Source organism: Hippoglossus stenolepis, chromosome 17, assembly GCF_022539355.2.
Source record: "Hippoglossus stenolepis isolate QCI-W04-F060 chromosome 17, HSTE1.2, whole genome shotgun sequence".
Lineage (NCBI taxonomy): Eukaryota > Metazoa > Chordata > Actinopteri > Pleuronectiformes > Pleuronectidae > Hippoglossus > Hippoglossus stenolepis.
Genome location: NC_061499.1, coordinates 8746170 through 8772827, shown reverse-complemented (window position 1 = coordinate 8772827; position 26658 = coordinate 8746170). Strand labels below are relative to the sequence as shown.

At 42.7% G+C, this 26658-nt stretch overlaps 1 protein-coding gene across 1 annotated transcript in view; it reads right to left on the bottom strand.

Annotated features, from left to right (window-relative positions):
• Positions 1–5958: 5958 nt before the first annotated feature.
• csmd3b (CUB and Sushi multiple domains 3b) overlaps positions 5959–26658 on the bottom strand; it is a 318096-nt gene continuing 297396 nt past the window's right edge. The window contains exons 60-72 of the mRNA XM_047344329.1: positions 26408–26584; positions 24650–24829; positions 24158–24331; positions 23735–23908; positions 18294–18367; positions 16679–16790; positions 16407–16586; positions 14325–14384; positions 13349–13507; positions 10054–10190; positions 9880–9967; positions 9421–9556; positions 5959–8896 (exon numbers count right to left, since the gene is read on the bottom strand). Of these exons, the coding sequence (XP_047200285.1) occupies positions 8737–8896; positions 9421–9556; positions 9880–9967; positions 10054–10190; positions 13349–13507; positions 14325–14384; positions 16407–16586; positions 16679–16790; positions 18294–18367; positions 23735–23908; positions 24158–24331; positions 24650–24829; positions 26408–26584 (1811 nt within the window). The 3' untranslated portion in view covers positions 5959–8736. The remainder of the gene's footprint in view (positions 8897–9420; positions 9557–9879; positions 9968–10053; positions 10191–13348; positions 13508–14324; positions 14385–16406; positions 16587–16678; positions 16791–18293; positions 18368–23734; positions 23909–24157; positions 24332–24649; positions 24830–26407; positions 26585–26658) is intronic.

Below are 26658 nucleotides of genomic sequence, written 5' to 3'. Positions count from 1 at the left end.
TTGGGTCCAGCTTTCCCCGTAAACCATGCTCTGCTTTACCTGAAAACCTTTCTGTCCCTTCTAACCAAAACTTACCGGAGTTAGCTCTAACAATGCTCCCTCGGGAGCCAGAATCTCCACGACCACGGTTGTCACCAAAAAAACCTTTATGGGTCAGGACAAACTCATCTGCCAATCTAGCAGCATCTGTAACTCTGCTTACTTGCTTTTCCTGAATGTAGGTAACAACACGGTCAGGCAAAGTATTTTTGAACTGTTCCAGCAAGATTAGTTCTTGAAGATCCTCCATAGTATTAACCTGAGAAGCAGCACACCAGCGATTAAAGTGAGTGGATAACTCGCGAGCAAACTCAGTGTGAGACTGCTTCTCTTTTCTGAGTAATCTGAATCGCTGCCGATAAGCTTCCGGTACCAATTCATATGTCCTAAGTACCGCAGCTTTAACCAACTGGTAGATACCACTATCAGTAACACTCAAGGCTGAGAAAGCCTCCTGGGCCTTGCCAGTGAGCACACATTGAAGCAATAGGGTACGCTTCGTCCGACCAATTTCGTGCCTCTGCCAAACGTTCAAACAACACAAAGAAAATGTCAGGGTTCATTAAACTTAGAACTAACCGTAAGTTGACAGCAACATCAAATGCCGGAATATGAGGAATAAACGAATCTGACTCTCCAAACTTCTGTGGCTTAGCCGAGGCTTTCCTTCACTTATAAGCTCCAACTTATATCGCTCCAACTCTAACTGTTGTCTTGCCTGAACATGGGCTAGTTCAGCCTCCCGAAGATGGGCATCTTGTCTTAACCTTTCTAATGCCAGGGTATTTTGATGTTCCTGTTGCTGTTGTAGCAAGATAAGCTCTTTTTGTTGCTCAAATGTAAACCCAAGTCCAGTCAAAACAGGAGCCATTTTGGACATCCTAACTGGCCCAGTTACCCTGGGGGAGGCTACATCTGAAACACTATCCATTTCTTCCGGTGCTTTTAAACTCCCCACTAAGACAGGCAGAACCTCTTTCTCCACTAATTTGTGCTTCAATGTGGCCAACAATTCATCTTTATTTAACTTTTTTGGAAGTTCAACATCGTAATGCTCAGCTACTTTCACGAGCTGATCTTTTTTGAAAGAGTTTAGCAACTCATCGCTTGGAGACTGAACAAAGTCATCAATGGAAGCCATTTCACCAGTTCCCTGCCACCTAGAGGCACTTATCAAACAAGCAATTACTACAAACTAATACAAAGTGTTCCACTACTAACTAACAGGGTGACAGGCTGCTTTAAATAAGGAACCCCATCCCTCTGACTAGCTGCCTAACCAGTTCTAGCTGAGTAACTCATCCCTAGACTTCATGCAGGTTAGTGGCAGGATAGATTAAGCACAAAGCCCAGTAACCCGGTTAACCTTCAGCACGCTGAAAATCACCTAGTCAGTCATGGTAGTGCCCCCGAGCAACTGCTCTAACCACTTACTGCACAAAAACAACAAACTAAAACAAAAAAAGGATCAATGAGAGACAACTAGTGCCCCTCATTGCTTATGCCTAACAGGAAATAAGGGTTCCAAATAACTTAGCAGCCCTTACCTCTGCCAGCAGTTTCAGGAACCTACAATTTAACCAAACATCTGTGTGGAAAAACTCCCTTTAACAAAAGTTACATTTACCACTTTACAATACTACTCCTTTCCGATCCTGGACGAGCCCCCATTTGTTACCACCTGACTCAAGGCTGGCAACAAAAAGGGAGATCACACACAGATCGACCAGTCGAAAGTAGTTTATTCAACTGAACTCAAACATCATATTTCCTAACTTGTGAGGTGTGTTAGTATGAAGGGCATCAGTGGTGTCAGAAGTGTGTGGATGAGTGAGAATATCGTGTGATGCGTGTTTGTTAGTGCAGCAAACCAAACAAAGGATCCAGGTTCAGGCTGGTGCAGCAGGCCCTGCTGAGAGAGAGAGACACTCCCAGAAGAGCAGACTTATATGCATTCTGGGAAGGCCCACCCCTATGGGCAGGTAGGTGGCTGTAGCTCCACCCACCAGCACAGAGCAAGGTACACCGGCAGGCAGAATGAGAGGGTCGTCACACAGTTGAGGACCTGTGAGGCGTCTATTTCTCAAACTAGAGACTCTAATATACTTGTCTTCTTGTGCACCGGGGCCTCCCACTTCTCTTTCTACTCTGGTTAGAGCCCGTTTGTGCTGTTCTCTGAAGGGAGTAGTACACACCGTTGTAGGAAATTTTCAGTTTCTTCGCAATTTCTCACATGGAATAGCCTTCATTTCTAAGAACAAGAATAGACTGGCGAGTTTCACATGAAAGTTCTCTTTTTCTGGCCATTTTGAGAGTATAATCGAACCCACAAATGTGATGCTCCAGATACTCAACTAGCTCAAAGGAAGGCCAGTTTTATAGCTTCTCTCACCAGCAAAACAGTTTTCAGCTGTGCTAACATAATTGCACAAGGGTTTTCAAGGGTTTTCTAATCATCCATTAGTCTTCTAAGGCGATTAGCAAACACAATGTACCATTAGAACACTGGAGTGATAGTTGCTGGAAATGGGCCTCTATACACCTATGTAGATATTTCATTAAAAACCAGATGTTTCCACCTAGAATAGTCATTTACCACATTAACAATGTATAGAGTGTATTTCTGATTAATTTAATGTTATCTTCATTGAAAAAAACAGTGTTTTTCTTTGAAAAATAAGGACATTTCTAAGTGACCCCAAACTTTTGAACGGTAGTGTATATATATCAAAACTGTTTGGCTGAGTGACTCGTCTGTGCAGAATGTGACATGAGCTGTCTGGATATTTTGGGTTAATATTTTTTTTTCTTGGCCTTAGAAGATGAGAAAACACCTCAACACTTTTTATTTGATCTTCACTTTCAAATACCTCCAGGTTTATTCTGAAACACCACAAATATCAGTTTTCACATTTCTATGATTGATAGTTAACGATTTGATTTACTAACATTATCATGTTGTCATTATTGTCATGTTTTTCATTTGTTTCCCTCCTGACATTTCATAACTATTAACTGTATTAATGTGTAGGCTACCGTCCAGTCAGGTTTCAGTATTTTAGTTTCCTCTGGTGGCATCCACTCCTTCCAACCAAATATGCAAATGATATATACAGAACATCAGAAATGATGTGTTTCAAATGTGTATAAGAAAATCATACAGGTATTTTAATATGCTAAAGATCTAGCATTAGTGTGATGATAACACAGAACGGCTTATAATATTCATACTAACTCTAATTATAACCCACGTCTATTGCCTTTAACCTGTTGCACCGTTTGGTGGAATATTTATGAAAATGAAAATGAAATAACAACTTCACTGATAGATTCTAAAAGCTGTACACAGGAGCTTGTTGTTTCCTGCCTTAAGCCTGTGCTTACTGAAAATAAATGTCCTAGTGGGTAAATGCAAAGGTTGACCTGCTCCATTTGATTGCTATGACCAGTGTCAGAGCAGACCAGGCTTTCTATAAATAAACAACAAAGTGGAAACGCTGAGCCGTATTCTGTAAAAACAGTTTTTAGCTTTTATATTATCTGCTCCTCTTGCAGCAGCAAAAACTGATGTCGCATTTCCCAATGATAAGGACGTCCACTGTGAATGAATGGAAGGAATTTAGGGTGTTTATCTGAAGGTGAGATAGCGACACACTATATATTTATTTATTTTGACCCTGAATCAGCAGTGGAATGTTTCCCAAGCAAGGCGCTCTTATTTGGAAAATCTTTCCCTGTCACATTTCAATCAGAAGCAATATCTACATTTCACATTAAAAGACTTAATCTACACTTATTAATAATCTGCAGCTTGTCCTGTGTTATCGATTCCTCATCAAATCATAATATACTTGTGTTATTCGAGCTTTTCCAAAATACACCCAAAATATCAGCAGACACAAAGAAAGACACTTGTTTTTTTCCTTTTTTTACAAAAGCAATTTAGCCTTTTTTAATCTTACATTGCATTGAAAATTTACATAATAGATTCATACATTTTACAAATAATTTCATCATAAAAATATATTTCTGTACAAAACACTTTTTTATTCTATATTTCATCTTTTTTTTTCTCAAATGGTGAATATTTCCAATGTCCCCAGGCAGGAACGGCTTTAAGTCTTTCAAATCACATGGGTCTTTATTGCGGTCAGTCAGTAGGAAAAGCTTGTGGCAAAATAGACTGAAGCTTAGAAAAAAAGGACTTCTGATGACGGGGCGGGCTGGAGCAGGTACATGTGTGTGTTTAAGAGCGCGTGTGTGTGTGTGTGTGTGTGTGTGTGTGTGTGTGTGTGTATGTGTGTGCGTGTAGATGACAGGGAGGGTCCCATGGTTTTTGGTAGGCACTGTGTCAGATCCATACCGAAATAAAAAGAAGAAAACAAAAAAAAACACAGCAATAACAACAACAACAACAACAGCAGCAACAATCAATCCAGACCGTAATAAGGAACAATGTCACCATGGTGATACAGAGCGGGACAAGTTGCAGCGTGGATAAACAAAGAAGCCGCATTCATTATTCAAATCCATTATGACTTTAAAGATGAGTTTTTTGTTTTTCTGGCAGCTGGTTGCAGTTGGTGCCAGTGGCCACAACAGCAGGGGGTCTGGAAATCAAAGTATCGCTCACCCTGGAACCAGAGTCACCAAAAGATATTGGTATTCATCGCGTGTTGGGATCCAAACTCACTCGATGGATTCCCTTACTCGACTCTTCAGTACAGAATAAAATACTTTTTGAAAAACATGAAAACTCATGCTCATCGATACGCGTTTTCCTGTCATGTAAGAGAACAATTAAATAAACATTTAGGTAGAATATATGCATTTCCAGGCCCAATCCTTACAATAATAAAATATTACTGTATATAATACTGTATGGATGTTGTGAGGTTCTTTTTAACTGATTCATTAACGGCACATGAAACCACCAGAAAAGGCCAAAAAACATGTGCAACAACAGCATCCAGAGGCTGCCAGAGAAAAACAAAATGCCTGTATGTATTTGTATTTATATATATATATTTTCAGATTGTGTGGCAGATCAGATTTGAAAACTGTGTACCAGCCAGGGACAATGAGCTGAGATCATAAGGCCATCTTTATATGACATTTTAAAGAGTAAAAGCAAAAGAACGTCTCAATGGCCTCGGCTGTTTATGAATTGACTCAATTGTTAAGTTGAAATCTTAAGATTGTGGCCAGTTCGTCTTGAAGCTAATGTTTCTGAAACAAATTAGATTCAAGGCCTTTTAGCTTTTGAACTGCAACACACAAAACACTGGAATCTCCGAAATCTATCTGTTGTTATTCCACAAACTAGTGTGCAACGCCGTGGACGTGCCACAGGTAGGATACTTTCCTTTTAAATCTAAAATGAAAGGCTGGTAAATGGAGTGTGCCACTTTATGATTGATGGGGATTTCAGTACAAGGGTAAATTAGAATTCCCCTGATCTCTGACAGGTCAGTATTGATTTGAGAGACAAAACACAGGTTCGACACAGGAGGAAGCTTGAAATTGACAGACCCCTCGTCCTTTTGAGGTTTTATGAACAACTGGTAAACTTGTACATTAAGCAACTAAATAAGATCATAAGTCGAATTATCCACAAATTACACGTTGGATGGTTTTCTAGCAATTATCACCATTAAAGGTCCAGTGTGTAAGATTTAGGTGAAAGGGATCTATTGGCATAAATTGAATACAAAATAATCCTAGTGGTGTTTTCACTAGTGTGTTTCATCTAAATTATACAAATTGTTGTTGTATTTAACCTAGAATGGGTCCTTTATATTTAAATACTTTATATTTACATCTGGAGCTGGTCCTCTCTACGGAGGCAGCCATGTTTTTTACAGTAGCCCAAACTGGACAAACTAAACCTTTTGAGTTTTTATGACAACTGAAGGCTACCACATGTTCTCCTTCATGTTTGGAAGGGGAGGGTGAGGTGAGGGGTGTTCAGCTGCAACATGCAACTTCACCCCCAGATGTCACTAGATTCTACACACTGAACCTTTAATATGAGGAGGATTCATACTTTTGCAATGGCCTCGTGAGAGTCAGTGGAAACACCAACATCAACCAGAGTTGCAGCTAAATGAGAGTTCGGTCATGTAGAATCAAACAAGTGGAGTTTCTGTGTTTACCGTACAAGACTGAGGGTTGTTGACATCTCTGCAAATTTCTGTGGCCTCATTTAGTCATTACATAACAGTGTTAATGTATTAGGTCAGAATACAGCTGTGACACAATGGCGACAATCACACTGTTGTGTATCCGCAGCTCAATGTGAAGAGGCAGACAAATGGCAACCGCAGCGCAAACCCCATCTGTGAACGCTTGAGAAATCCTCGCCACCTGTGGAAAATGCGGCATGAGACATTAACTTTTAACAGCGTGATTGTTTGCTGGCAAAATCTTGCATCTCAACAATAATGACAACAACAGCACCACTGACACTCGTGATTGCCTCAGTGGGAAAGACAGTGACCATGTGAGGAACTGCACGTTACACAAGAAATTAAAAAATAAACCAACTCCGCGTTACAAAGGAAACAAAAACGCTGTTTGTGACTTCTGCGGACGGCACATATTCGTCATATCTTTTATCTTGAGATTTCTTTCTTTCATTTTTCGTTCTTTTTTTTTTTCTAAAAACCGCTATAATCTGTCTTTCCCCTTCAGCCCCTCCCCTGTGGTAAATATATAGCACAAAAATATAGGTGGTGAATGCTCCCGAATATATATGCAATAGATTTACAGATCAGAAGATTCTGCAGCAATAACAAAGAAAGAAGATAAGCACTCGCGGAGTGCAGAATAACAGTGGAGCTGCGTCCACAATAAAAGGGCCCAAACCCTGTTTGTCTTTCTCTACGCCTGCCTGTCAACGCATGTCTGTCAGTGTCTCCCGTCTGTCAGCCTGTGTCTGTTGGCCTGTAAATCTACAGTTAAACCTGTGGAGACACTGGACGACGGAGTCTGCAGAGTTTTAATTGAGACCCTGTTTGTCTTTTGTTGAACCTGTCGATTTCCTGTTGGTCGTAATACCACCTGTCTGCTCTCAGTTTTTTTTTTTTTATTAACGTGCGTTCCTGTCATCTTTTCTCTCTGCCACTCAGTCTCTCTCTAACCTTCCCACCTGTCCCTGTGTTAATCCATCTCTCGGCAAGTAGACAGGTAGTGTTTCTGTAAAATGTGCTTTAGTGCCAGAGCTTCCTCTGTTTGTCAAAGTCTTTTTCTTTGTTAGTCCATCAGAGTCCTCTGTATCCGCTCAGCGTCTTTTTCTCGTCAGGATCCATTTCAAGTCGCGGGATCAGGAAAATCTTTCCTCAAAGGCCATATTCTGTCTGATCTGATTCAATATGCAAAGGGACGACCTCTCTCGGTAACTGATTTCAGGTTAGACAGGCTCTGATTGGCCGCGTTGGGATTATGAGATCTCATCTTCTCCCTTGATGACTCCCTCACTCGATTTTTTTTCCAGTTAGGGGGCTTGTCTCCATCTTCTCCTCCTCCTCTCTTATCCAATAGAAGAAAATGAGGAGTTTATCCATGAGATGAGTGAGTCTCTTCTCATTTGTTATATCAGCACTAGTTCCCCCTTTAGACTCTTTTTGTTTTGCTTCGCTCTAATCCCAGTTCAGTCAGGATTACAGCTCCGTCTCCAGGGCTGCCCTCGTCCTCTGCTTCGGAGTTGGTCTCTTTTCAAAGCAAGTTTTTGCTACTGTCTGCTAGCATTAGCCAGCTTAGCCTCCATGGTAATAGAAAAAGACAAGGGACTGGTGATGCCAGCCTCTGGTTGTCATGGAGACGGGAGGTCGTCCTGTCTGGCTGTTCGGGTGCTGTGATGCAAATGGGCTCCTGTTCATGACGAGTCAGTCTGGTTTACTGGTGCTCTGCCGGTGACAGTGTGTGTTACTGTCAGGGAACCAACAGTTTCCTTCGCTTCACAGTGTCTTCTGTGACGTCCATTTCACATCATGTTGTTCAGCACAGTTGGGGAGGGGGGGAGGGGGGGCAACATGTTATAAATGAAATCAAGCCATCTTCTGTGGTGCAGTTGGTCTCTGTGATGTACAACCACGGCCGGAGCACTGAGAATGCGCTCGCTCTTTCTCCAGACAAAGGAGTAACGGTCACAGAGCTGAGAGTGAGCGCCCGTCTCCGCAGCCCAGTGTCAGATACAAAAAAAAAACGGCACTGGGCTCTGGAAACATGTCGTGATGTTCGACTGGTTGGTCGTGGCTTCTTCATTACTTCCTGTGAACAAGAGCTCAAACTATAAAGACTGTGCCGAATCGAGTTATAAACTATCCATGACCTGCAGAGTCCTGGGGTTACGGTGGTATAATCCTCCGGTGGGTTTGACATCACATCTCACTGTGAGTTTACACTGGCTGTGTTGCATCTGTCAAAGGCAGCGGACATTTCATCTGTAGACTCAAATCTCTTTTGTTGAGGAATGGCAAGGAACCGGCGCTGAGTTTTGGTTTCAGGTGGACAGTTTCCCCCTCGGCTCGGGGCGGTAAGGTGCCTAAACTGGGACTGAAGGTCTTTTTGGAATCGTTGTGTAGACCGTGTTGTGAGAAGAAGCGCTGGGCTTTTTCCCCCCTCTCCGCAGCCTCGTACCGATTGTGGTCCCATTAGATATCTGAGTCATTCAGTTCAAATGAGGATAGTCAATCCTCAGACCATGGTGCAGACGGTGTTTAGATTCGGATCAAATCGGACGGCCTTGCCCTCCACGGCCTTGGCGTTGGTGTTGTACATGGGGTTCTCGAAGGCAGCCTGGCCGTTGTTGTTTTCGTGGACTGAGCAGCCGGTGTACTGTGTTTTTGGTGTGGTTCTGGGAAAAGAAATGCAAAAATAAATACACCATTCAAGTTGATGAAGTTGTTCTAATTGTCTATTAATATTAATAACAACGGGAAGGCGAGTGGACAATAGTGAATGCAGGCTGGGGAGCGTGAGCGTAGTAAACAAGCTTATAGAAGGATTAGAAAGAGTCGCTTTTTAGGAAGCCCAGTGAGATTCCAATCAGCGAACCCAAATCTAATTCTCTTCAGTGAACGTGACATATTAGCGGCAGAACAGACGCCATTTGCATCTGTTAACAAAGCGAACACCAGTCAACTGTGCTTTAAACATATCTCAGAAAAATCCAATTTGCCACCTCCTAAACAGAAGTGTTTCACGGCACAGTTTGCAACAGACAATGACTTCACTCTTAGCACAACCGAGCCGATGAGACGGGGACTGTTCATGAATCAGGCAAATGGCAACTGAGCCTTTTTACTTTTTGTACGACAATAAGGGAAGAAAACTGTTGTGACATTTCACATGAAACGTGCAGGGTTTATCAGAACGTACCTTTGTTTGTAGAGATAGAAGCCGAAGCCAGTGAAGATCAGAGCGAAGAAAGGCACCAGGATAGCGATAGCCACCGAACTGCTATTGGTACCAAGCTGGGGGGGAGGCGAGTTCTGACTCTCCGACATATTCAGACCTGTGACATGAAAGGAAAATACGTCGTCAACACAACGTTTGTAGATAACATCTTTAATATTGAATGTTGCTGTAATAGATTGACTTTATATTATTAGAGTTTTAGCAGAACTGTGCAGGATATGACATCTGGGGCAGGGATGCTAGATTGGATTGTAAACAGTCATCTTTAGACACAGGCTTAAGGAGTTTAGCCACGACTTTAGGTCTGAAGAGCAGCTTTTTGTTCTTGATAAGAATGAATCCACTGCGGGGCTGATTCAGTAGAAATGAAGTCAGTGTTGCTCCCTGGTCACTTTCTCTGTGACAGTACAAGACAGTTACCTAGTCTTTGCAGTCCAAACTGTCCGTAGTCTTTTCCCTGAATGAAACCCTGGAATACATAACTGGAACCATCAGGCTCTGCTGAGACCTGCAGAGGAAAAGAAGAGAGGGCATAGAAATGAGAAACTGGATGTAATTAGGTTCTGTTCTGTTTATTGTTCCATCAAAACTTACAAATCCATCCATGGTCCAGGAGTCATCAATGATCTTGGCTGGAGTGATGGCTGAGTCCTTCTGCTGGTTTCCCTGGTTCGCATAGTTCACCTGGTACATCAGCAGTAACAGCCTGGCCTCAGAAGCTTTATACACTCCTGGAGGATACAAAAAATAACATGTGGTTCATGATATAACTCAGAATATCACCTTAGTTTGTTACAGATCATTAGATTCAGTGGGATGTGCTTGTATTCAACAAAATGTAGAAATCATGTCCAGGTGAAAATAACAAAGATAGAAGAGAAACATGTACCAGGAGAAAAAAACTGCAGTAGTGTTAAAATGTACAATGTTTTAGAAAGAATCGGAGTAATCTGAGATCATGTTTGAAAAAAAGTAATCAACGTGACTCTCCTAAACCCTTAAAGAGGAAGAAGCAGAACTATAGTTGTAAGAATTGTTAATGCTTTTATCAGATGCACCTCAGTTAAACATTTCCAGATGTTATTCGTGGATCTTTTTAAAAAGCTGTTTCATAAACTTTTTGAACAAACATTTCTAAAGGGAGATGGTCGTCTGTCCATCTGGGCAGAAGGGTTGTAGGTCTATAGCATTGTCATCTTATGGCATTGAATAATGAAAATAAAGGTGTTTTTGTAGAAAGCTATGTAATTGTGAATTTGTAAAATTCTGTCATGGTGAGCGTACCAATTATTGAGTTATGTGCAAAACCTTTGAACACCGCATTCCAATTAGTTCATCCTTGAGTCCAACCTTGTGCAAATTTGTGCCAGATGAAATTGAATTCCTTGCAGGTATTTTAGATGTGTTGGGTTCACAAGGATGTAATGGGAGTGATGTCATAGTGTTTGTGAAGATGCACATCATCCAGGTCTTGGTATCTTCAGGAGAACATGAGCACATTTTTCACCTCTCATCCAAGAGGCTTTTTCACTTCAACCTGACTGGTGGGAAGTCCCAGTTTTTTCACTCTGTGTGCTGTTCCCCGCTCATGAGTCGTTATGTTAAACACGCAGCCAACTCGCGGGGGGGTCGTTGGGGTCCCCAGAGTCAAGGTGTGAATGGTGGTTAATACCTTGTGGACGCACTCTGTGACTGTGAGTCATTAGAGTGGCTGAGAGTGTGGGTTGGTATTGATTTGTCCCTGTGAACTTGACATTTGACCACCAGGCTCTATCCAGTCCATTGACAGGACCGTGTGCGGCTCCAACACTTTAACACCTACTCAAACAAAGTTGTCACATCTCCCCAGTTGCACGCTTTGTTTGGAAAATGTGTCACAGAGACCCAGGCTTTGTTCCGTGTGGGACCATCGTCTCATTTCCTGAGAACGTGCTCCTGCTTTCAATTTCCAGCCACATCCTCCTTAGTGGCTCTGGTGTGACTTTGCAGAGTCGTGGGCAGGGTCTGATGTGTCATTATCTTTAAAGTAAATGAACCTTGAGAGACATTTAAACTTTTTTATTGGCACCACATCGGCTGTCCTGGGATAACGTGTGCCTTCTGCCCAATAATCATTCATTGACCGAAGTCCCCCCACCCCCGTGATTAGCTTAATACCAATAAATGATTTGAGTTCATCCACAGAGGTGTTAACACTGGCTCCCATTAGGTGACATCTGTGGAGATTAGTCTGTTCTGCAATAAGCTGGAACAGATCATCATCAAAATCAGACAGAGTAGCTGCTGCGCAAGAAGAAGATAGTACAATAACACTGTGGCTGCTGTCGACTGGTGCACAAACCTTTTCTCCACCAGCTGTAAAAGTGTAGAAAACACGTATCTTACCTGTAAAACACATGTTCTGTATGTTGTTACACGTACACAAGGTATGAAAGTACCTGAGATACTAAACTGTACCTCATATTTAACTACAAGCATATAAATGGCCTGTGAACATGAGAAATCTTTACAGGAGCAATCCATAGTTTTAGGTAACACACAAACAGGCAGTGTATTGGTTTATACACACCACAGTAAGGGAAAAGGAATCTATGCAGACCGGGGGCTTTGGTATTATGAAGTGAGTGAACATGAGCGTGACTCACTTTACTTCTTGAGGTACGAACATGCATTACAAGCAAGTAGGTACCACAGTTAGCTGGTTCGTTTATTACCTTTAGAAAATATCTAGGCCTGCATTTACATATGTTTTTAATATCAGGTCTACATCTTATCCTTTTCTGCTCTAAACTAAATTGGTTCTGCTCAGAATGTCATGCAAACCTCAAGAGGACTAAACCATGTATCGCGGATATACTTGATAGATTGGTCATTGCATGCACCAACTAAGAATAATTCCTATTCTTTACCAACAGTCTCTGCAATTTTCCTCCAGAAGCTATCTGGGAATCTCCAGAGGATACTGGAGAAGGACCTGTTAAAAAAGTTGCGAGGTGAACGACCAGCCATAACACAGCTGCACGCCAGGGGAATTTCTGTTATTTCTGGTGCGTGTTGCTGTGAGCAAGGACGGGCACGGCGAGCATAAACAAATATTAAGGCACTTTTTAGAGGTGTTGGTACCAGTATATTTAGCCAGAAAAACCTTTTCCTCATGCCTCCAATATTGATGCTACACTAGGCTGAACACTCCGGCTTCAACCTCATGCACTTACACAAGTGTAATGTCATCTTCACATTTTACTCTTTGAAAGAAAGCAAGTTTTATGTTTTTCCCTAAATATTGAACTCGTCCTTTAAGCACAGTGCTTTGTGAAGAAAAGCTTGCAGGTTTTCTCCAACCGGGCTCTTTCCTTTTGGTGCCTGTGTGAGCGCAGCTGTAGAAGTTATTGATCTAAAGTTGCTCCTTTAAGCCTGAAGATGGATGCTAGAGGTCTAATAGCTGCGTGGTTATGCGATATGGTGTTTGTGTTCTGTGCTCCTGCAGGAACCGACTCTAGTTTCAAAAGGATTTGTGTTTTAATAGGGTCTTAACCCCCTGCTGGCATTGTTGTAGGACCCTGGGAGGTCTTTGTGTGAATAAGTCTGTGTATATTTGAGTTTTCTTTCGGGGTAATAACAGTAAAAGAAGGCGGCAGTGCGAGGAAGGCGGTGGAATCCAATCACCAATAATCAATCACTGGAAAGCAGCACAATGGATTCAAAGTGTTTACCGCAGGAGTTCCATTTTTACCCAGAATGTCTTGTTGTTTGTTTAGTGTGTTTGCAAAGAGTCGCTGCAGCATCATGTCATACTGCAGCATAACCATGTCCTGTCGCTGCCGGGTCACACCGTACACTGTATACGCAACACTGTATGTGGTGTATAATTAGCCATAACGTGTCATGCCTGAGAGGAGCAGTTCCATGTTGCCGTTGCTAAGGGTGACGTTGACTCTCCCGGTTGTGGAGTTGAAGCTGGTGATGCTCAGTGTCATGGGCTGCTTCCTCCCACGGTAATTGTAGGAACCTTTCCATATGTAGTTAGGAGCGAAGACGTCATCGGGAACTGCCGAAGATAAAAGAGAAGATAAAGAAAGAGAAGAGAGGGGAAGAAAAATATACGAATTGAAATTTACAGACATGAATAGAAAATGACAAAACGGAATAAAAGAGCACAGAAGAGACATTAGATTCGATTTAAATGTCTTTTTCTAAATTAGGTTAACATCTATTTTTTAAAAATCTGAAAAACAAACATAGACAAAACTCATATACATGCATAAAAGGAAAAGCAACTGCCTTGGTTCCTGTTGTCTGCCTTTCGGCTCAGTAAGATTAGTCATCAGTAAGATTTTAAATGTCATGCAGTTGAGTTCAATTAAATTAGAGCCATAAAGAAACAAAAGACAGTGGTTTCCTATGTGCCTGGTGGGAATTAAGTACATTGAATATGTAAACTGACAGGAGCAGTAAGAGACAAGATTTAACGTGCAGCTGTAGAGAGTTTGGAGTTTCAGTAGATTTAGAGGACGCCTCCTGATTCGATAGTTACAGGAACCCGCTCATTTGTTCCCTACAGGAAGTCTTTAATGTGTAATGAGAGGCAAAGAGTTATTGAACAATAACTGAATCTGAACTAAAGCACAGCGGACAGAAGAACAGAACATCACAGTAGTTTCATTCACATTTAAGATGGGCAATGAGGAAAAATTCATTATTTAGAACTGTGCTGCAAAGCGGTACAATAAAACCAACAAGGACACGAGAGGAACGACACAGTGGATGCAGAGCTGAGCAGAGTGGGAAGGAGCTGGGTTCATTGAACTACAGAACAAATCAGGCCCAAAAGAGAAAAGAGAAAGTAGTTCTGCATCACAACCGACCGTTTAGTTTGGGGCTGGGAGTCCCCGTCGCTGGTTTCACAGGTTTCTTCTTCTCTCCAGCTACACAACAGAAGCAGAGAAGGACAGATTGTCTTCAATTAAAACACAGGAGCACAGCAACAGGGACACAGTATAACAGAAATATTAAAACAATTTGGTTTGCACATACACTGTATACAAACATGGACGACTCATGCCCACGCTGAAAAATATTCAGTGCTGCTATTTGGCACTTTTGACTCCAAAAGTCTGAGCTGTAGTGATCGTGGTGTTGAGCCACAGTGGGGAGGTGTCGCTGAAACACGCTCCTGACCAATCGCAAGCCAGTCTCAGTTGTCAATCATGACATTTCAGCATCAAATAACCAATTAAAAGCAAACTTACTGGTAAAATGAACACTTGAACACACATCAATGTGTTAAGACCTTGCTAAAATATCAATTCTTTAGAAAATGTATTTGACTTTGACTTTTTAATTAAGTTTGTGTCCCATCCACTAAAGCTTCTTTCATACCTGCACTGATAATCAGCTAATGTCTAAAGAAACCAGCTTTATCCAGGGGAGGGTGCTCTTTCTACGACCAAATTATTAGAATGCAGTGTTACTATTACACACTTGCAAAACAGAGTAAAATGTAAGTTGAAAATTGGCTGCATAAAAAACCCACAATAAACACCCCTTAATGTTTCTTTGAAGGCAGAGCAATGCATCAAGGATTCCCACTGTGCGTGTGACCATTGTAAAAAAAGTCGATCATCACCTCAAGATGCAGCCATTGTTCCCAACGAGTAAAGGCAAGCAAGGGAGAGGCTGTTTGCCCTAGAATTTCAAAGTGGATCTGAGTGCTCCAATTTTGAAGGCTACTTCAGGGAAAAGGTGTGACAGCCTCGTGAAATGCTTTTCAAAACTGAAGCTCGCCGTTTTTCTTCTTTGCAACAAAGGAGGCCTCACAACTTCACCTGTTAACCTTGGGTGATGAATAAAGTTAAATGAGCTCAAGGATTTTCTTTTTTAAGGTGCAAATCGTGCACAAATTGGCAAATACTGCGCATTCTCGGGAAAGAAGACCTTGCTTTGTTCTTAAGTATTGATGGGATTTTCTGTGATACAATCGAAGGCAGCAGAAGAGCTACTAAACCTTGCTGGGACTTTTTTGTCTTGAGTTTCCGAGGGTCAGGAGTGCACTTTCCGTCTCAGTGTTTAAGCCAACATGGATGAGAAGTCCATAAAAAGTGCAAGGAAACGTAGAAATGTAAAAAAAATATTATTTAACAAGAGTTCTGTGACTAAGAGCTCCTAAATTGACATTGTGGTACGATACAGTGTAATTTCTAAGGAGTAGCTGTTCCCCAGGTCAGTTTAAGATCAACATAATCAGTCTTTCCCTGTCAGATCATTGTATTTTTTATTTTTTATTATTATCTCTGCAAAGGAGGTCATGTTTCCATTGCTGTTTGTCTGTTAGGAGGATATCACAAAAACTGATTTTCTTGAAACTTGGTGGAAGGTACATGGGCCAAGAAAGAACCTGATTACACTTTGGCATGAATCCAGCCAAAGAGGCAGATCCAGAAACTTCATTGTAAAATTGTGAGGCATTAATCGACTATTAACTGATTTCCCAGGGAATAAAACATAGATCTTGATGGAATAAAATCAGGCAAATTTTTGGTGCAGCAATTTAAATGGACCTGGCAGAGGTATGCACTCTATTAAGTTGTAGTTGAGGGGAAATACTATCCTCATGAGATGTGGTGAATTCACAAACTCACCTGTTTGAACCTGGCTGACCAATCTAGTGAAGGGACAAAACACCATGGGATGTTTCTTATCTTTTATTTATTTTTTTAATGAGTGCTGCCAGACTCACCACCAGTCCACGGGGCTGACCACCCCACCACAAACTAACCCCCCCACTCCAGATGGCAGGTCTGCCTCAGTGTGGGTGTGCTGACAAAGTGTCCTTGAGCAAGACAAACTCAACACTCCTATCTGTTCAGTCAAGCTCTGGGTACCAACATTAATCAAATGCTGTGGACTAAGGTTATCGCGTTCGAAAAACATGGAAGCGAGTGATGTACCTCGACATAAAGGCATCTTCCCAGTCCAAGTGCCGTCGTTCTTGCAGACTCTGTGCTCGGAGCCCCCCGCCAGGAAGAAGCCATGCTGACAGCTGTACACCAAGGTGTAGCCAAAACCAGGCAGATCCATTCCCACCACGTCCACATGGAGCAGGCTCTCTGGCTGCTTACACGCGTGGGCTGGAGGGCGGACAGGGGGATTCATTCAGGTTAACTGGGACAGGCAGTCAGGATGGATGGGCGATGAGTTGAAGTTGATTTATGCTTCTTACGTATGCAGTCGGGTTGTGTCCCGCTCCATATCAGGTCAGGCTGGCAGGTTCTGGAGGAGGAGCCCTGAATCAAATGACCTGGCTGGCACTGGAAGGACACCACACTGCCCACCTGTACAGGGGGGGAGAGACAGAGTCTGAGTTACTTCAAAGGTCATTTATTTGGTTAGGGATAGTTATTGTGATAGAGGAATTAGTTTTATACTAACAAATACCAAATACAACAAAATGTCAGAATGTCAAAATTCAGTTATCCTTTTGGCCAATCCCAGCTGCCATTGGGCGAGAGGAGGGGCACACCCAGGTCGATGGCATATCACAGGACTGACCATTAACACCATTAACACTTACATTCACACCCACAGATACCTTAGACTCCAATCAACCTACAGTAACCCCAGTCTGCAAGTCTTTGGACTGTGGGAGGAAACATGAAAGATGCACGCAAAGAAGACCACATCCAAAACGAGATTCAAACCATCAACCTTATTGCTGTGAGGTGACAGTGCTAACCTTTAGCAAAATGATTATTCCAATGGACATAATGTGTCTGTTCCTCTTATTTTAAGCTTGGGCCTTGCAAGATGTAACAGAAACTGTTAGAAATCAAAAATTTAGGGTTTTCCTGAAAATGTTGGGAACAATATTTGGGACTTAGTGTTATAGACACTGATGATCATTATCTCAATCAAATTGGCTCTTCTCAGGGTTTTCTTTAAAGACGATGCTAATATGGTAATCAAGAGTAATTGTAATCATTGTTGCTGCTGTAATCATTCTCCCTGTTATTCCACGCTGTGGGGGAAATCCTTGCCAACTTGCTAACACCCACAGTCCTCATTATGTGCACACATGCATTCGAAAGAGAGAACTAGTATGAGGTGTCAACAGCAGCGTTTTCCTGTGAGTGAAAGTGTGTGGTTTGTCGCCATGACACACAACCACCACCACAAATCTACACATGGTAACTGGCTACTCACTTGATTTGTCCCAGTCGGAGCTGAAGCCTAATACCAGCTCTGAACTTTAAATTTAATTTCTGTGAGTTTTGTTCCCTCATCTTCAACAGTGGAATAAAAAGAAAGGAAGATTAGACAAAATGAACCATTACAGCAACCTAGAGCTATTTTGATTTCCAAATGGCAGATGGGGATCGTACTGAGATTCAGATTGAGGAGGTTTAAGTGAGGGTCATGTGGGGTCCTGTGGCCTCGGGGTTCAATATGTTGACCGTGTAATCACAACTTTCCCAATCTGTGTCCGGCTGGGGACCTTTGAGGCTTTTATCTCCCTGCTCTCCTGTCTGCTCTACACAGCGACTCAAATAACGGTAACTGGAATTTAGTAGTTTTTCTAAATACACCTGACAAATAACTTCCCAATATAATGATTATATATTTGAACAGTAAAATTATGAAAAATCCAACATTTCCAGAGGCCAAGCTGACATCATTCAAATGCTGTGTTTGATTTGACCAACTGTCCAAAAGCTAAAGATTTTACTTCTGTCTTTTCCGCTCTCTGTAATAGGATTTCACGTAAAAGGTCTTAGTTAGTTCATCTACTTGGGAAGCAGGGCTGCTTTAAAGGTCGTGAATCAGATCAGATACGTTACCTTGAAACCAAAGGTCCGGTTTAAGGAGCCGTAGCGCGGTGTCCCTGGGTTATCACAGCTGGTTTTGGTCGGTTCTGGAGAAGAAAACGGGACGAGAGCGTCAGTAACTGCGCACAAATTCTCAAAAGAGAGATATATTAACAGGAGCATCACAAGTCCTCTGTTAGCTCTCCTCTCCTCTCCTCTCCTTTGTTGTCATGGTAACAGCGGGGCATGTATTGCGGCGGGACAGCAGGTGGCAGTAGCGCTTTGTCGGAAAACGAAGCCGGGCCAACTCTGAGAGTGCGAGTTGGACTGTGTGTGTGTGCGAGAGAGAGAGAGTGTGGCAGGGTCATCAGCATGTGGAGCACATCCTGACGCAGAGCTCGATTCAATACAGCTTCCGAAATGACAGATCCACTCTCTGACCCCCTCTCTTCCTGTACGTCTCTAACTGCCCTCCTCTCTCCCTCCCTCCCTTTCTAACTGCTCCCTTCCTCTCTCTTTCTATGTTCCCATGTCACCGTATCTCTCCCCGCCACCGCCACCGCCACCGCCACCGCCATCACACCCCCTCCCACCCCCTCCCACCTCGTCTGTCTTATTTAAAGAGCAGGCTGCTCCGGCTCAGGACTCATTCTGCTTCCGTCACATAGTAAAACACATCACAAACTAACATGCAGCTGCAATTACACACTAATAAAACACCCATACGCGCACAAAGCAGAACACTCACCCATAAATTCCAACTTCATTGCTATCACACACCAAAAAAACAACACAATGCAGCTGTGCGTCACTTCATGTCTGTGTGTGTTTCATCTTCTCTGTCTTTTAAAAAAACAATCACGCTATAGAACTGAGAGATTTCCCTTCACATGCTCACGCTAGATCCACCTCTTCCTCAGAAGCCACAGATTAAGTCTTAACATCAATGGAGTGCGACTTCAGAGGGGTGCCTTTTTCTATTTTTGGATCATCTATTTCACAGGAACCATCTGACTTTACAACAGCTGTAAAAAGTACTGGATGCACGACGCGTCGAGTGCATCGCGGGAACCCCAAAAAAGTCAAGTGGCCGTTCACATCACAAAAGCTCTCGGGTTTATTACAATTCATCGCCACACCTGACGTCTGAGCACCTGCTCTGCATCAGACATGCAGAGTGGGGCTCCGAGCGCCTCCCCTTGCCGTGGATTGACCCAGTGGGACCATTTTGTAATGTGTGCTGAATATCCCTCCTCATTTTCTCCTTAATCCCCAGATAGCGGCGGCTTGTTTGAAGTTGGATGTGGATTCCCGTGTCTGGCAGCCTTTTTGCTAACCACTGTAAGTTACAGTGTGTGCTGCTGTTGTCTCACACATGAGCACTTACACATCCCTAATGAGGGCTTTTTTAGACGTAACGGTTCTAATGCAAAATGTTTTGGAGCTGTTGGCTAAATGAGCCACAGATTTACTGTGCAACCTTCCTCTCGAAGGAATGGATTAAACTCTGAATTCATAGTTTTTCACATTCTTCCAAAACTTCAGAGAAGGAAAGCATCACAAAAAGGGCAAGGTCATACATACGCCAATGCCGAGGCGATTCACGCACCATCGCTTGTTGAATGCGAGCAGTAGAAACCAATCGTGTGGTTCGTGGCCTGTAATTGATACACATTCCATTTACTTAGGTTCAATGCCGTTCTCCCGACTCACTGCCAGCGAGGTGGCTTCTCTTCTGTGAGTCAGTTTATAATTTTCGTCTCCGACATCAAAAAGTATAACAGCTACGAAAACTACAGCCATGACCGCCAAGTGGGGTCAACCACATAAACGCTGCTGCTATTGGTTGAAGCTGTGACGCCTGCGGTCAAAGTTCACCAAATATCGCCAATATTTGACTTGCTCCCTCGCTGGCACAGAGTGGTGGAACCCGTCAGATAATAAACAGAGCTCGACGTGAAGCCGACACTCTGAGGCAGAGGTTTTGCCCGATAACAGCCACGTAGCAGTGTATAAAATCAAGTAGTAGAAAGCGCAGCCAATGTGACCGAACCCGACCTGAACCCAAATATCATTTCAAATTTTTTGTCCGAACCCAGACAGGTATCCACACAACAGCTTTCTGAACTTTGCTCTAAGTAAAGCTCATCCCTACAGCCTAGATCCGAATACACAGCTCAGTAGCCAATGTTGGATAATGCTGAACGTCCACATTATTGGGAACACCTGTACACCTGCTTCATGCAATTGTCCAATTTAGCCAATCATGCAGATTCAGGTCAGGAGCTTCGGCTAATGTTCACATCAATCATCAGAATTGGGGGAAATGTGATCTCTGACTACTGGTGCCAGATGGGCTGGTCTACGTTCCGATGCTGCCGATCTCCTGGGATTCTCTCACACAACAACAGTCCCTGGTGATAATTCAGAATGGTGCAAGAGGAAGATACAGCTACAGTACCTAAGAGAACCAGTATTTACAACCGAGGTGAGCAGAAAATCCTCTTGCACAGCACAACGTGTCAAAGCTCAAAGGCAGATGGGGCTACTACAGCAGACGACCATGTCGGGTCCCACTCCTGTCAGCCAGAAACAGAAATCTGAGGCCTCGGGGGGGCACAGGCTCACCAGAAGTGGACAGTTGAAGACTGGAGAACGTAGCCTTGTCTGAGAGGTCTCGATTTCTGCCGCGGCACGCAGATGGTAGGGTCAGAATTTGGCATCAACAGCATGATTACATGAACTGGACCTGCCTTGTGTCAACAGTCCAGTCTGCTGGTCACGGTGGTGGGATAGTGGAAGGGGGGGGGGACGTTTTCTTGGCACACTTTGAGTCCCTTAATACCAATCAATCACTGTTTGTCACAGCCTATCTGAGGGTTGCTGCTGACCGTGTGAATCTCTTTATAGACAGTTTGCCTGTTTCAAATTGGACTTCAGTGGCCTCCTCACCAATCTGAACCAATAAAAAAGCCTTTGTGATGTGGAGATTGGCAGCATGAATGTGCAGCTGACAAATCTGCAGGAACAACGTGATACAGTCATGTCTACATGCACCAGAATCTCATCTTGTCGAATCAATTGAGGCTGTTTCGAGAGCAAAGCGAGGCTGAACCCAGTTTTACTACGTTGCTGCTAATAAAGTGCTCGGTGAGTGTATAGACCGCAATTTGCAAAATGAGATAAGTTCCTCTTGCGTGACTTTTTCTTGTGTGTGTGCACGATTCGCTCCTAAAAAGCAAACGCCACACTTCCATCGACTCTCGCTTGAACCTGGTAAGACAACAAACGTCTGCAATTTGTTGGAGTCATTTGTGAGATGGCACCCTGCCATTGTTTGTGATCTGTGTGTAAGTAGTCCTCGAGCCACTGATATGTTTTTAGTGGGAATGGAAACGGGGCCCTTGTACAAGTGGAAAGTGACATAGCTGTATCTCAGTGCGTATCCAGGGTAACAGTGAAACCAAGTCAACACTCAACATTCCACAGTTCAATGCAACAACAATCAGCAGCTACAGCTAAGGTCACTCGTGATTGGAATCCTCGTTCACATTGTTTAGAAAATATAGAATAAATACCTCCGCCAAGGAGGTTACGTTTCCAACCCTGTTCATTTGTTTGTTTGTTCATTTGTTTGTCAGCAGGATTATGTAAAGACAAAACATGGTGGCAGGATAAGTGTTACATTTCCTTTAACAATATGAGAAAGGTGTTTTTTCACCAATTTCCCAGCTAATAATTCATGGGTCTAGTATCTGTAAGTGTGTCCAATTTGGTGTGACTTGATTTAATTTAGGGGGACTGTTGGCCCTTCGCGGAGGGATGCACTCTACTGAGGTATATTCTAATTGGTAAGATACTTATTTTAACAAGAGCCGCTCCAATTGGCCGTCTCGTCAAAGCCCCGCCCCCAAAACACGCAATTCTTATAAGACTTGAGCGCGAAGATGACTTTTCCGTGACTTGCTGCCTTTTTAATAACAATATTCTGTAGAATGGGCCTCCAGTCACTATTCATCACTATATTATTCCAATAAGTCTATGCAACTTCAGCTTTGACACATCAGCAGTCGCTCTTCACAGCGAACCCTTGAGTAAACTGAAATGTGGCTGACAACTCCGTAGTGATGGGTCATTAATTGAGATGATCATCAGATCAGACACCGGTCGGGGCTCCCCAGTGAGCCAGCATTAACTAAATAATGTGCTTCATAGGTTACACGCAGATATTCAGTCGGGAGAGCAAACATATTCACAACAAACCAAATATACAGTAAATCAAAGAAAAGAAAATCCATGTACAGTGATGGGAAAACCTTATCTCACTAACATTATACTTTGATATGCTATTTTAAAGAAGATGTACTGAATCTACCTCCTGAGAAATCTCATTCTAAAGTCTGAGGGCTCGAATGGAGGAACCATCACCTCCTTTCAGTTTCAATCCAGACTTTGAAGTGGTCGAGACACGACCCTGCCTGAGGATACCGGGCTTCGCTCCGGCTTGTGTGGGGATGAATGATTGATGATAACGTCAGGAACTATTAAAAAGTAATCAGTAAAATCTTCAATCAATTTCTGGTGGAGGTTAAAAGCCTCGGTACCGGGTTCTGAATAAGTTGAGAGATTAAGTTGACGGGGATAAAACAGGGGAACTTTCTTTACAACTAAATCTTTACAATTTTGTCATTCATTGCTCGGTCAGATTCATGATCTTGTTTACTAAAGCTGTCCCTTTTTGTTCGGAATTCGAAAATTCATTCAAACATGGGAGGAACATTTCATATTCAAACTGTAATGACCATTAGACTTTCTGACGGAGTTTACCTCGTGATGCAGCAGAGGGCGCTAATTTCCAGCTTGACCTACTGGCTATTTGAATATATTCGAGCAAATTGATTCAAATCAAATTTAGGAAAAGTGACAACCCTATTGTTTTCTTGTTCTTTCAAATCAATAACAATTTAAATATTACATTTGCCGACTATGAGCTATAATCTTTTGACAAAGTTATTTTGTGGCCACTTGCATTTGGGCAACATTTCACATTTTAAAACTTTGTGCTCTTTTGTTGAATGAAAAACTAAGATTGCTACAAAAAGCTTGAGGTAATCAAAAAGACGGATAGTTCTGGTTTCGGTACTCAAAGATTTCCAATGAAACCCTGCTGTACCAAGACCAAAAGTAATTTCCAATATGAGTTCTAGCGTGAGATTGAGTGATCACATGAATATGAAGAATGAGTCGACCTAAAAGTGGTTTCTGTTGGCCAGTATAAGCCAAGGTCTCAATGTTCTGAGAAGTTAAAGAATACTGTACCATAATCAGATTTCCTAGTGGTTCAATACAAACCGAATGACCAACAGAGCCAAAGGTAGAACTCCCCAAACAATATTTGGACGACATTTGTCTATTTGTTTAATAGCCTCCTTCTTTTAACTGTTTGCCAATTGAAGGTAAATGAATAAAGTTACCGATACAGCGCGGCTGCGTCCCGCTCCAGGCGCCGTCACTTTCACAAAGTCTGGTTGCCGTGCCGACCAGAATGAGGGGTGGAGCGCAGGTGAAGGACACTTCTGATTGATAGATGAAACTCCGACCCTCTCTGAAACCACCGACTGGAGTTCCTGGGTCACCACAAAACTTGGCTGTACAGGGACGGACACACGCACACGCACACACGCACACGCACACGCACACACACACAGATCCAAATCAGTATGCAGTGCCAAGTACTCACTTATTTTGAGTAGCTCAGTGAGAAATTTTAATATTGCCTCCAAATATGATTTATGTTTGATAAAGTATAATATCAGGCAATGGGAGTGTGTGTGTGTGTGTGTGTGTGTGTGTGTGTGTGTGTGTGTGTGTGTGCGTGTGCGTGTGCGTGCGCATACGTAAGCACTGTGGCAGCATGCCGCTCCAGGTGCCGTTGGCCACGCAGGTCAGGACAGCTGGGAACGAGAGCTCATATCCAGGCGAGCAACTGTAGCTCACACTGCTGCCCCATTCAAAGTCACTGCCCTGCAGTACCCCGTTACTGATGGCAGGGGGAGCCAGGCAGGTCACCGCTGGGGGGGGGGGGAGCGAGGGGTTAGGAAAGAGAGAGAGTGAGAAAAAATAAGCATATATCCAACAACTGCAGGTGATGCTGTTTTGTAAAATTTGATATAATAGTTTAAGTTGGAGTTCAGTTCTGAATAAAGTAGTTGAACGTACTACCAGTACAAATTCTTTGATACATTAGTACTAAGTAGTATTAGTAGTGATTTTATAAATGATAGTTAGATAGATAGATAGATAGATAGATAGATAGATAGATAGATAGATAGATAGATAGATAGATAGATAGATATATAGATAGATAGATGTTTTGTTGATTCACTCACCTGTACATATCGGCATGTTCCCACTCCACGTGCTATTTTGGGTGCACGTCCTCAATGCTGATCCGTCCTCCTCCATCCTGTATCCTGGTTGGCACTGGAAGGAAATATTCTGAGCAATTGTGAAGTCCTCTCCGTATCGAAGGCCGTTCGCTGGCACACCGGGATCCCCACAGTTTATCACTATACACAGAGACGTCGGAGGGGAGGAGATAGAGAGAAGATTAAGATTATACTCAAGCTATGGCACAAGATATTTGGAACTCCTCGAGTGTGTCCTCAAATAATAAAGACAGCGGATCAGTGAAGGGGGTAGAAGCAAAGGGATGGTCAGGTGGAGAAGTATTGAAAGACTCTTAATTATTTATCAGGGGACCAACTGATGAATAAACATCAGATTGTATATATAAGTATAAGGATAAAGTCTATAACTGACTCAAAGTTACTTTGATTGAAGGTGTGACCTGAGTAGAAATGCATATTCCTCAATTACACAATACCTAATTCCTTATATGTGTAAGTTTCAATTTTGGACATTGAAACAAAATTTTAGGCAGACATTGACCTTTGATAAAGTTATAAACTTGCTCTGCCGTAACAAATATTGTTTTATTTTATCATTCTGTAAAAGTTAAATTTTAGGAGAAGTTTATCGTCAATATGGGTTCGACCTGTACGATCTTCATGATCTTTTATGGGCTTCACTTGCATGAATGAAACAACAGTGATATTAAAAATGCTTGACGTTGTCCTGGGGCTCTTTTAAGAAGCATTAGGATTCCCCTGACTGTGCTTACGAAGCGCTGTCCTTCATAGTCTAATAGGCAGTTTAAATGCCTTTAAACCCACCACAGATACTGTCATGCCTGTTAATAGATGTAGCGTAATCTACTGTAAAAGCCATTTCCTTTAAGTCAGGGATTCTTATAAACTTCTTTTTCTTTCCAGGACCATATATTCAAGAATTTTGGTCTCTCAGCATTTCTCCCTCTTTGTCCCCGTCCTGCCGGCTATTTTAAGACTTATCTCTCTGCGAAGTGTATTAAAGACAGAAATGAAAATGTTAAAAGAATATTGGAAGTCCACGCACATGGGGTTCCAAGACAGGTGGAGTTCACCCGGGGACACAAAGTTGAAATCGTACTTCGACCGCATGTAAATTGATAGCACTGCTGTAGATTCCACCAGTAGCTGTTGTACTTTTCTTTACAGGCATGTAAAACAAGCAAGATTTCTCAGTCTGTGTAACATGATTAACACTTAGCTTTGGCTGCGTTTCATATAGCAACAGAGCGTAGTGTACTTTGTGGTTAATTGCTCTTGGGAATTTCTTCCTACAGAGTTCGAAAAGCAAATTAGCTAAAGTAAACAATGATCAGGGTTATTCATGAAGCCGGGGGATGAAGATTTGAGGCTGATTCCATTACTCAGACCCTATACTGTCGCAGGGTAATTTAACGCAGGGCATAAACCAGGGTCGCAAAAGGCTGGACAGGAAACCTTACAATCACGTTTAGTGATGTTTATGGGGTTGGAGACTTGACGTCATTGCAACGCGAAGAATTTAATACTCTGGTTAAGTGATACATAAAGCTGACAGTCGGCCCTTTGGCTTCCAAGTCACCTCATGAGTTCACACTGAACATAATAAGGACACAAGAAACATATTGATAAAAATTTCGCAGCATCAAATGTTAAATGATCCGTAAATCGATGTATCAGCCTGTAAGCCGTCGGGTCAATACACAGCAGGTGACTTACTGGTGCAGTTGGGTTGTATTCCCGACCAGGTCCCGTTGGCCTGACACTGCCTGGTGGTGGCGCCATTGAGCAGGTAGCCGTCCATGCACGAGTAGATGACGGAGTGAGAAAACGTTGTTCCGTCCAAGCGAAACACTCGGCCATTACTGGGAGTGCCAGGGTTACCACACTGGACAGCTGGGGGGGAAAAAAAGGAGAGAATGAGAGAGGGGAAGCCTTGTGCATGTCAATGAGTTTCAGCTCTATGAGTT